Raw genomic sequence first — 10,993 nt, 5'->3', positions numbered from 1 at the left:
AACACATCAAGGTGAGGATTGATTCTTTTTTGCAAATTTGATTACAGCTGAATTGTGTTGTCTGACATATTGCATATTCCCTTATTGATTGCAATATCACCAGCATTTTAATGTCAACAAACAAGTTTAGGCGACCACAGGCAGCGTGGTTTAAATTCATGAGCTCAATAGCCAGACACTGAGCTGTTGACAATACATATTACCTGACGGAAGACGTGAGCAAAAAGAGAAGCCCATCCATTCATTCTCCACACTGCTTGTCCCGCTAGTCTGTCCCAGCGTCTTGGGCCAAGGCAGGGAAACACCCTTGAAAGATGGCAAGTACACATTCAAAAAGAGAAATCATCTTCGACTATTGTGAGTTAAACAGCAAGTTTTTAATCTCAAACCTCATTCTTGTTAGTTTCACAGAAACATTGAAAGAAGCACCTCCACTAATGTTTCTGTTTAATATGAAAATGTATTTTTAATTCATACTCGTTTCATGTTTTAAAATTCTGTCCGAAAAAATACCCAATTGACAGATGTTTCTTAAAAGTTCAGTAGATGTGCTTTCAAATGATCTCTCACATCTCAACAGTTTTTAAAGAGGCTGATGAGATTTAGATGTTAGAGTATTAGAGATATTAGAATAAGAGGTAACGCTTTAGATTACGGCCCGGAAAGTACTGTGCAAGTAAAGAGAATTTACAGCATAATTTTCTGTAATTATAGTGTAACTATAAAGTAAGTATGTGTAGGTATCAGGGAACAATATGTAATATTGGGGGAATAAAGGGGTAACTATCAGGAAAATTAACACATTATTTATACTGTAAGTATTTTTTAATTAAGGGGTAATTATCAGTATAGTTACTGGGTAAGTATGAATCTATAGGGCTGTAAATTAAAGTGGTTCTTGTTCCAATCTTGTTTCGTGTAGTTACAGGATAAGTACAATAAAAACACGTACACAATCTGATATCACTCAGAAATATTTATGTAACTTAATCCAAAACAAATTTGACACTTCATATTTATTTTAAAAAAATAAACTTTTCATTTTAAATAATAACATCCGGACAGAAAGAGTCACATTTTGTCCCTTTTTTGTTTCTCTTGCTTGTCTTCCTCTTCTTCTTTATCGTTATTTCAACTGATGGATCTAAAGATGAATCCCATGTCTTTTGATATTTTGTATTATTATTTATTAAAATAAAAAAGTACACCAAGAAATGCTCTCATAATTTACTAATCTTCTTTTTCCGATCAGCTGTTACCAGAGCATGCATGAGTAAAGAAGCTTCAAGCTTTCATGACGTTCTCACGCACATTTAATCTGAAAAACACGCGAGAACTGGTCTCTGTCTTCTAGTCTTGTTTGTTTCTCATTGCTATTATCATATTTTATGTTATTGTTTGTATACTGTTGGTGAGCATCAAAAAAAATTAAACAGACAGCATCCAACATCCACATGACCAAAGTTTCTCTTGAACTTTCAAGAACCCAAATGAGTTTTCATTAGCAGAGATTATTTATTTTTCTGTGTTCATATGAAGAAATAAAGTCGTATGTACATCTCGGATGGCATGAGGGTGAAAGATGGGTAAACGGTGAGGACGTTTCTGCGTGAACTGTATTTTCAGTGTAGTTACATAATACAGAATAGCTAGAGACATGGGATTCCTTCTTAATATTCATCTGTGGCAAGGACGAAAAAGTAGAGGAACAAGACGAGGATAAAGCCAAGCAAGAGAAACGAATAAGTGTTGTAAATCTGTTTTTAAAAACTTTTTTAAATAAAGGTTTCTGAGTGATATCAGATTGTGTACGTGTTTTTATTTTACTTACCCTGTAACTACATGAAACAAGAGGAGAACAAGAACCACTTTAATTTACAGCCGCAGATTCATACTTACCCAGTAACTACACTGATAATTACCCCTCAATTAAAAAATACTTACATTATAAATAATGTGTTCATTTTCCTGATAGTTACCCCTTTATTCCCCCAATATTACATATTGTTCCCTTATATCTACACATACTTACTTTATAGTTACACTATAATTACAGAAAATTCTGCTGTAAATTCTCTTTACTTACACAGTACTTTCCGGGCCGTAATCTAAAGCGTTACCGAAGAAGACAATTGAGTAGTCTGAAGTGAATGTGTTTTGATTTCAGTCTCAAGCTGAGCACACAGAGCGTCAGATTAAACTGCAGTTTGAGAAGCTTCACCAGTTTCTCAGAGATGAAGAAGAAACTACGATCACTGCACTGAGGGAGGAAGAGGAGCAGAAGAAGCAGATGATGAAGGAGAAGCTGGAGGAGATGAACACACACATCTCAGCTCTTTCACAAACAATCAAAGACATGGAGGAGATGATGAGAGCCAGTGACGTCTGCTTTCTGAAGGTCTGATTTCAGATCATTGGTTGATCATTGGTTCATTGATTGAGTTCTTGGTGATAAATGGTGTATTTGTTCTGCAGGAGTTTCCATTCTCAATGGAAAGGTGAGTGATCTGCTTCTGTCTCTGGTTCTGATTCGAAGCCACTGCCGTTCTGACTCCTGAATGTTCTTCCAGAGCCCAGATCTCACAGCCGGATCCACAGATGGCTTCTGGAGCTTTGATTCATGTGTCACGGTACTTGGGCAACCTGCCGTTCAGAGTCTGGAAGAAGATGGAGGACATCGTCCACAACAGTGAGTCTGAATGCAGAAGATCTGTGTGTGTGTGCGGTTATCTCCTTTGTTTGATGTCAGATTGAAGATCTCAGCAGAGGAGGATTAAACAATTCCAAACACAGCATTGTCACCTCCACATATTACTGACCAAATGATTATGAATTAACTGAGGTTTAGATTTTGATGTTTTATTGATTATAATAGTTTGATTAACATTATGGTAATCAGTGTTTGCTTTAGTTTGACTCTCGACTTTTTAACGTTTTTCTCTGGGTGCTGTAAATGTTTGTGAAAAACTAACCCGATCTCACGGCAATTCGTACATATTTTACGTGGTGGCTAATTTGTACAAATTTGTATGACTTCACTCGTGTGAATTGGTATGATCTTTGCGAAATTCGTATAATGACCTAACCTCAAACCCTGCCCTAACCCTCCCCTTTACTGAGGTAAAGACAAATAGTGAGGTCATACGAATTCGTACTAATTAGCCACTTTGAACAAATACGTACGAATTGGTCGTGAGATAGCGTCGGAACAACCACAAGAAAGCCAGGGAAAATGTGATAAGATGTTGGCTACCTACTCAATATAATTTGGTAGTAAAACAAAATGTTGCTGCAAAGATGAGTATGTGTATTTTTTGTGCATCATTTGCAACTGCTTCTCATCATTTAATTAGAAGCACAATTACTAAATTGTGTTGTCTGTTACATACGGACTACAGAACTGTAACACTTCAGCCCAGGAACAGTTCATCCCTCCACCAGAGGGAGCCATCACCTGAGTTTTAGTGACACTTCCTGTTTGTAGTCTCACTTCCTGTTTGTAGCTTTATAAGCCATGTGCCTCTATGAACACATTGCGAAGTATTGCCAGTTTTCTGCCTTACCAAGCGTTTACTATTGCTATTGTCTTTGTTATGTTCTGACCCTCTTGCCTGTTTACCGGATCTTCTCTCTGCTTATCGTTAGGAATTTGTTTGCTGTCTGCCTGCCCAGTATTGTTGCTGAACCTTGCCTGGATTTTGACTACGCCTTTTGCCTGTTGTCTTGCACTGTTTGATCATTTGATTGTTCCTTCCCAATAAATTACCTCTGCAACATGGATTCTGATCCGACTCCAGCTATGGCTTCATTACAGAATACTTCGCCAGACCTGAATCCAGCAGAGGTTACCCAGCTCAGAGCCAGGATTGTTTATCAAGGTGATGTACTGCATGAGTTTCAAGAACAACTTGTGAATCTTCAAGCCACTAATGAACATCTGACACGTTATATCCAGTCCATGCCTTCTCCATGCCCTGACACGGTAAGACTGGCACTGCCAGAAAAGTTTGATGGATCTGCAGACAAATGCAAAGGGTTTCTGAGGCAGTGTTCCATATATTTCACTCACCAATCCGACTCCTTTAACCAAGAAACAACTAAATGTGCCTTCATGATGAGTTTACTGACTGGCAAGGCGTTGGAGTGGGCCACAGCAGTTTGGGATAATGATGAACAACTTTGCAATTCCTTCACGTATTTCTCCCAACAGATTAGGGAAGTTTTTGAATACCCTGCAGGGGGTAGAGACATTTCTGTGCAGTTGTTACATTTACGCCAGGGGAAATTATGTGCAGCTGATTATGCAGTACAATTTCGCACCTTAGCTGCACAAAGCGGGTGGAATGATGTTGCTCTCAAGTCAGTTTTCCGTGAAGGTTTGAATTCCACACTACGAGCTGGCATGCAAGGATGACTCGTTAACCTTGTCTGAGTACATTACACTGACCATAAAAATAGACAATCTCATGCGCAATCGGCCTCGGCCCAGTGCGTTCATGCATTTCTCTACTACTGCCTCATCTCCTGTTACTTCATTAGCTGAACCGGTAGAACCCATGCAAATCGGACGTGCAAGGGTGCCTGAGGAGGAACGCCAACGCAGACGAGATGAGGGGTTATGTTTCTATTGTGGCCAACCCGGACATCTTTGTAACGCATGCCCAAGTAGGACCAGAGTCCCGGCGGGATCCTCTCAAGGGGTGAGCATCACTTTTGATTCAGTTTCTAGGGGCGGCAGTGGCTCAGTGGTTCATGTAGGTTGTCTACAAACCGGAAGGTTGGTGGTTCGATCCCCGGTTCCACCTGACCAAGTGTCGAGGTGTCCATGAGCAAGACACCTAACCCCAGCTGCTCCCGACGAGCTGGATGGCGCCTTGCATGGCTGACACCGCCGTCGGTGTGTGAATGGGTGAATGTGAGGCAATGTGTAAAGCGCTTTGGATGGCCTTTGGTCTGTTAAAAGCGCTATATAAATGCAGTCCATTTACCATTTACCATTTAGTAAAAATTTTGCTCTTCCAGTGACAATTTTTACGAAAGATAACCAATCATGTGTTCCAGCGTTAGTGGATTCAGGAGCGGCATTGAACCTCATTCATCATCAGACAGTCACCAGATTTAATATCCCTACAATACCATGCAATCCACCCATCCGTATCACAGCAGTAGATAATGCACCCATAGGCACCGGGCAGATTACCTATAAAACAATCCCTATCCAGATCCAAGTAGGACTTTTCCATGTTGAAACCATAACCCTCTATGTCATCATGTCTCCTCGTCACCCCATTATACTAGGTTACCCATGGTTGGTACTCCATGACCCACTGATCTCGTGGAAAGAAGGGGAATTGCTACGGTGGTCACCATTCTGTCAAGAGCATTGTCTATCCACCAGGTCCGTAGTACCATGCCTGACCACAAGTGTGGAGAGCCCCCAGACTAACATTCATACTCACATCCCCAGGGAGTATTCTGAACTCATGGAGGTATTTAGTAAAGAAAAGGCCACCCAATTACCACCCCACCGACCGTGGGACTGTGCCATAGACCTGCTACCAAATTCATCCCCCCCCCAGAAGCAAGGCTTACCCTCTATCTCTTCCTGAGACACAGGCTATGGAGGATTACATCGAGGAGGCACTAGCATCGGGTTTCATCCGCCCCTCTACATCACCTGCTGCAGCTGGATTTTTCTTTGTTGAAAAGAAAGATGGTGGACTCCGGCCATGTATAGACTACAGGGGTCTGAATGCAGTCACAGTTAAGTACCGGTATCCCCTGCCATTAGTCCCATCTGCCTTAGAACAACTACGAGAAGCCAAGATTTTTACTAAGTTAGATCTCAGAAGTGCCTACAACCTGGTCCGTATCAAGGAAGGGGATGAGTGGAAGACTGCATTTATCACCACTAGGGGGCACTATGAGTACTTGGTCATGCCCTATGGCCTGGCCAACTCACCTTCAGTTTTTCAGTCACTTGTCAATGAAATTTTCAGAGACCTTCTCAACAGCTGTGTGATCGTCTACATTGATGATATCCTTATTTACTCGAAGACCAGGGATGAACACATTCAACAAGTCAAGACAGTGCTCAAACGTCTCCTCCACCATCAACTATATGTGAAGGCGGAAAAGTGTGAGTTTCATACCACCACAATAACCTTCTTAGGCTATAACATCAGCCCCAAGGGAGTAGAGATGGATGAGTCCAAGATCAAGGCAGTCACTGAGTGGCCAGCTCCCACAACCATCAAGGAGCTACAAAGATTTCTTGGGTTTGCAAACTTTTATAGACGATTTATAAGGAACTACAGCACTGTTGCAGCCCCTCTCACTACATTACTCAGAGGAAGACCTAAGAAGTTGACATGGCCAGAGAATGCACAGAATGCTTTTAACAAACTCAAGTCCTGCTTCACCACTGCTCCCATCTTAAAACTTCCAGATCCGGGCCTCCCCTTCATAGTAGAAGTGGATGCTTCTGACAGCGGCATCGGAGCTGTACTTTCCCAGCGTCATGGTTCTCCAGGTAAACTCCACCCATGTGCCTTTTTCTCTAGAAAGCTCACCCCTGCAGAAATTAATTACGATGTGGGAAACAAGGAATTGCTGTCCATCAAGTCTGCTCTAGAGGTGTGGAGACACTGGTTGAAGGGATCCAGGTACCCATTTCAAGTCATCACGGACCACAAGAACTTGGAATATATCAAGAATGCCAAGAGAATGAATCCACGACAGGCCAGGTGGGCACTTTTCTTTACCAGATTCAATTTCACAGTTACTTATCGTCCAGGCAGCAAGAATAGCAAAGCAGATGCCCTTTCTCGAAGACATGACACAGCGCGTTCAACAACTCACCCCGAGTCCATTGTAAATCTCCATCCATTAGCCCAAAAACCGAAAACTAATGACGTGGTCAAAAGGAATTCTGCGTGTAAGCCTTTTCAGCCTTTCGGTGAAGTTCTCCTAATTTATTGATGTCTCATTTTAAATCTGACTCCATTAATAATTTTATCTGACTCCAATTCTAAGTGACTCCATAAAGTGTGCTACATTTAGAGTTTATCAGCTGATTTTACGATTAGTTGCGATTTAATTTAGATCGTTGATTTTCTTTATATCTTCCTAGTTTTTATATTCGTTCATCGAGAGACCCTAAATCGCACAGAGACATGACGCGTCCGGTTCGCGCGCTCACGGACACAAAACGGTTACTTCTGTGATTAGTCAGAGGATGTAGGGTGAATATTTTACCTTTAAGTGGTTGCACATGCTCACTCAACAAAAAGTGTAATTTTAGTAATATCTACGGACTACAACTTGTTAACCCAGCGATAGTCAGAAATCGGAATATCGCGCACGCTGCGCTCCATGCTTCAGTCGTGGCGTCATCGGTTTGATCTATCATAACCCTAGATTTTGCGGTAATAAAGAACTCTACATCGATCCATACTAGAATAACGATTTCGGAACCATACAAGAGAAATCAAGGTTAACATTTATTTTGGCCAGACAGGAAAAGTAAATACGTAAGCAAGAATCCATGGTACACACCTGATCAGCGTAAAAACATAAAACACAATTGCAAAGCAATATGAAAATAATTTAAAAGAGTCATCATGTCTGGCACATCTACATGCAGTTTGCACGGGGGGTCTGATTGCAGAATATTCCCCCAGAGAGTTAGAACATCCAGCCTTAAATACTCCAACCAGAACAAAAGGGCTGTAAATATTTGCAACACCCCCACCTGGTTTTGGGGGAGTGGATCAGATATCTTTGAAGAGACTACTCAAAGGAGAACTGAATTCTCATTAGTTTTCCAATCTTTCTAATTCTACCAGTGACTGCAGTGAAACTGGGACCATTTTACCATTCGCACTGAGACCTTTAAAAAGACATCAAACATGAAAAGGATAAAACAATAAATTTACAAATAACATCATCACTGATATATCTGCATTTGGTGACTTGAAACCAGGACAAGGAGAGGGCAAAATGGGAAGGGGGGGAGGAGTGTTTGTCAGGGTGTTGTCACAGTTTCTGTGAGATCTTCTCTCAAGATTAGTGACTTTTATTGTTCAATTACTGAGGTGTGTAGCTCAGCTTTTGTCTTAGCACCAAAACCGATCCTTACACCATTCTGCCACAGTCTGTCATCCTTGCACCCATTTGTTGGGACCTTATGGAAGAGATCCATCGTGGACAACAAGATGAACCATCACCATCAGAATGTCCCTCTAATAGGCAGTATGTACCCCAAAATCTTAGACAGAGGGTCTTGCAGTGGGTGCACACTTCTCTAGGTTCTGGTCACCCAGGAATTCAAATAACTACAACGCTGGTACGTAACTCTTTCTGGTGGCCCACTCTTCACCATGATGTGACTGAATATGTCAATGCCTGCCATGTCTGTGCACAAGTTAGAACTCCGCGGCAACTCCCTGCAGGGCTGTTGGAACCTCTGCCTATCCCTCAACGACCATGGTCCAACTTGGCAGTAGACTTCATCACTGATCTCCCCAATTCCAATGGTTTCACTACCATCTGTGTCATAGTTGACTAAGTCATGTCGTTTGATCCCCAGGAAAGGTCTACCCACAGCCATGGAAACGGCAGAGGCTCTGTTCAACCAGGTTTTCAGGGTGTATGGACTCCCTGATGACATTGTCACTGACAGGGGACCACAGTTCACCTCACGGGTATGGAAGGCCTTTTGTCGTCAGTTAAATATCAATGTCAGTTTAACCTCTGGCTATCACCCTCAGGCCAATGGTCAAGTGGAAAGAGTGAACCAGGAGATTGGACGCTACTTGCGCACCTACTGTAGTCGTGAACAGCATCAGTGGAGCACTTTCCTGCCATGGGTTGAGTATGCCCAAAACTCCCTCACACATTCATCCACAGGACTAACCCCGTTTCAGTGTGTTCTGGGTTATCAACCGCCACTGTTCCCTTGGTCGGGAGAACCGTCAGAGGTGCCGGCGGTGGATGACTGGATTAGGAAGAGTTAAGGGGTGTGGGACAGCGCACATGTCCGGCTTCAACGAGCTATCAGGAGACAGAAAATTACGGCCGACCGTAGGAGGCGTCCCCACCCCGATTACCAGCCTGGCCAGATGGTATGGCTTTCTACGAGGGATCTACGTCTGCGGCTACCTAGCAGGAAGCTCAGTCCAAGGTACGTGGGTCCCTTTAAGATACTAAGACAAATCAACCCCGTTACCTATAGACTAGAGCTTCCTGCTGATTATCGCATCTCCCCTTCCTTCCATGTGTCCCTCCTGAAACCTGCACCTTCTGAAACTATGACTACTGAATCTACACCCCCCCCCCCCCCCACCATTGGAGATCGAGGGATCCCCTGCCTATCTCGTCCGGGAGATCCTAGATTCCAGAAGGAAGGCTAATCGGTTACATTACCTTGTGGACTGGGAGGGATATGGCCCTGAGGAGAGATCCTGGGTAACAGCCTCAGACATTCTGGATCCCTCACTCGTCAGTGACTTCCATCGTAATCACCCAGACCGACCGGCACCCAGACCTAGGGGACGGCCCAGGAAAAGAACACCGGGAGGTGTTTCTAGAGGGGGGAAATCTGTAACACTTCAGCCCAGGAACAGTTCATCCCTCCACAAGAGGGAGCCATCACCTGAGTTTTAGTGACACTTCCTGTTTGTAGTCTCACTTCCTGTTTGTAGCTTTATAAGCCATGTGCCTCTATGAACACATTGCGAAGTATTGCCAGTTTTCTGCCTTACCAAGCGTTTACTATTGCTATTGTCTTTGTTATGTTCTGACCCTCTTGCCTGTTTACCGGATCTTCTCTCTGCTTATCGTTAGGAATTTGTTTGCTGTCTGCCTGCCCAGTATTGTTGCTGAACCTTGCCTGGATTTTGACTACGCCTTTTGCCTGTTGTCTTGCACTGTTTGATCATTTGATTGTTCCTTCCCAATAAATTACCTCTGCAACATGGATTCTGATCCGACTCCAGCTATGGCTTCATTACAAGAACAGACAATCAGAGGTTTATTTTGAAATTCAAAGCACGGAAAATCAAAGTAAACACTTTTTGATTTTTTTATGTTTTACAACAGTATAAGTGGCTAATCAAAAGTTCTACACACATTTGAAGAAGTTGTTACGCTTTGGGCCAAATTTAAAATTTCAACACTAGGGCCAAATACAGGAAATACGCTGTAGACTATTGGTGCAATGTTGGCCCATGTTTTAACACATTTCTGACATGTTGCTAACATTATTTAACATGTCACTAATATTTTAGCATGTTTTAACACATTGTTAGACTATGCAAGTGTGTTTTAAAATGTAAATAGCCTGCCCTAAGCAAGTTGCTAGGTTAGATCATTATATGAACATCAGAATAAAAGCATCTGTTGATTGTGTCTCATCAGCTCCTGTGATTCTGGATCCAAACACTGGGAATCCACAACTCATCCTGTCTGATGATCTGACCAGTGTGAGATACAGCGAGAACAAACAACGTCTTCCTGATAATCCAGAGAGATTTGACTGGTATCCCTGTGTTCTGGGTTCAGAGGGTTTTAAATCGGGAACACACTGCTGGGATGTGGAGGTTAAAGAGAGTTTATGCTGGATTCTCGGAGTAACTACAGCATCAAACCAAAGGAAGGGACGGGACTGCTTTAACACCGATGTCTGGAGTGTGGAGTATGATCAGGAAGGACGGTCTGAACCATTTGGCTTTCGTGTTAAACAGAAGTTTGATCATGTGAGAGTGTTTCTGGACTATGACAGAGGAACGGTGTCATTCTCTGATCCTGCAACTAACACACATCTACACACATTCACAACCGCCTTCACTCACACACTCTTTCCATTTTTTAGTTGTTATCCCTCTCTAAGGATCTTACCGTTCAATCGTTACCTCCAATACCAATAACCAATACTATGCAGTGTGTACAGTACCGTGCTTGTGACAAAGAAACACCAACAACATGATAGCCT

At 42.6% G+C, this 10,993-nt stretch overlaps 1 protein-coding gene across 1 annotated transcript; it reads left to right on the top strand.

Annotated features, from left to right (window-relative positions):
* Nucleotides 1-110: 110 nt before the first annotated feature.
* LOC307123397 (zinc-binding protein A33-like) lies at nucleotides 111-10,928 on the top strand (the record flags this gene model as incomplete). The annotated part of the gene is made up of 6 exons (XM_079811922.1): nucleotides 111-145; nucleotides 270-357; nucleotides 2,168-2,398; nucleotides 2,476-2,498; nucleotides 2,571-2,689; nucleotides 10,420-10,928. 6 exons carry the CDS (start codon nucleotides 111-113, stop codon nucleotides 10,926-10,928), a joined length of 1,005 nt encoding a protein of 334 aa, XP_079668048.1.
* Between the last annotated feature and the right edge of the window lie 65 nt (nucleotides 10,929-10,993).

This window comes from Gobio gobio (assembly GCF_949357685.1).
Source record: "Gobio gobio genome assembly, chromosome: 1".
Lineage (NCBI taxonomy): Eukaryota > Metazoa > Chordata > Actinopteri > Cypriniformes > Gobionidae > Gobio > Gobio gobio.
The sequence above is the reverse complement of the archived record's forward strand: the minus strand, read 5'-3'. Positions and strand labels throughout refer to the sequence as shown.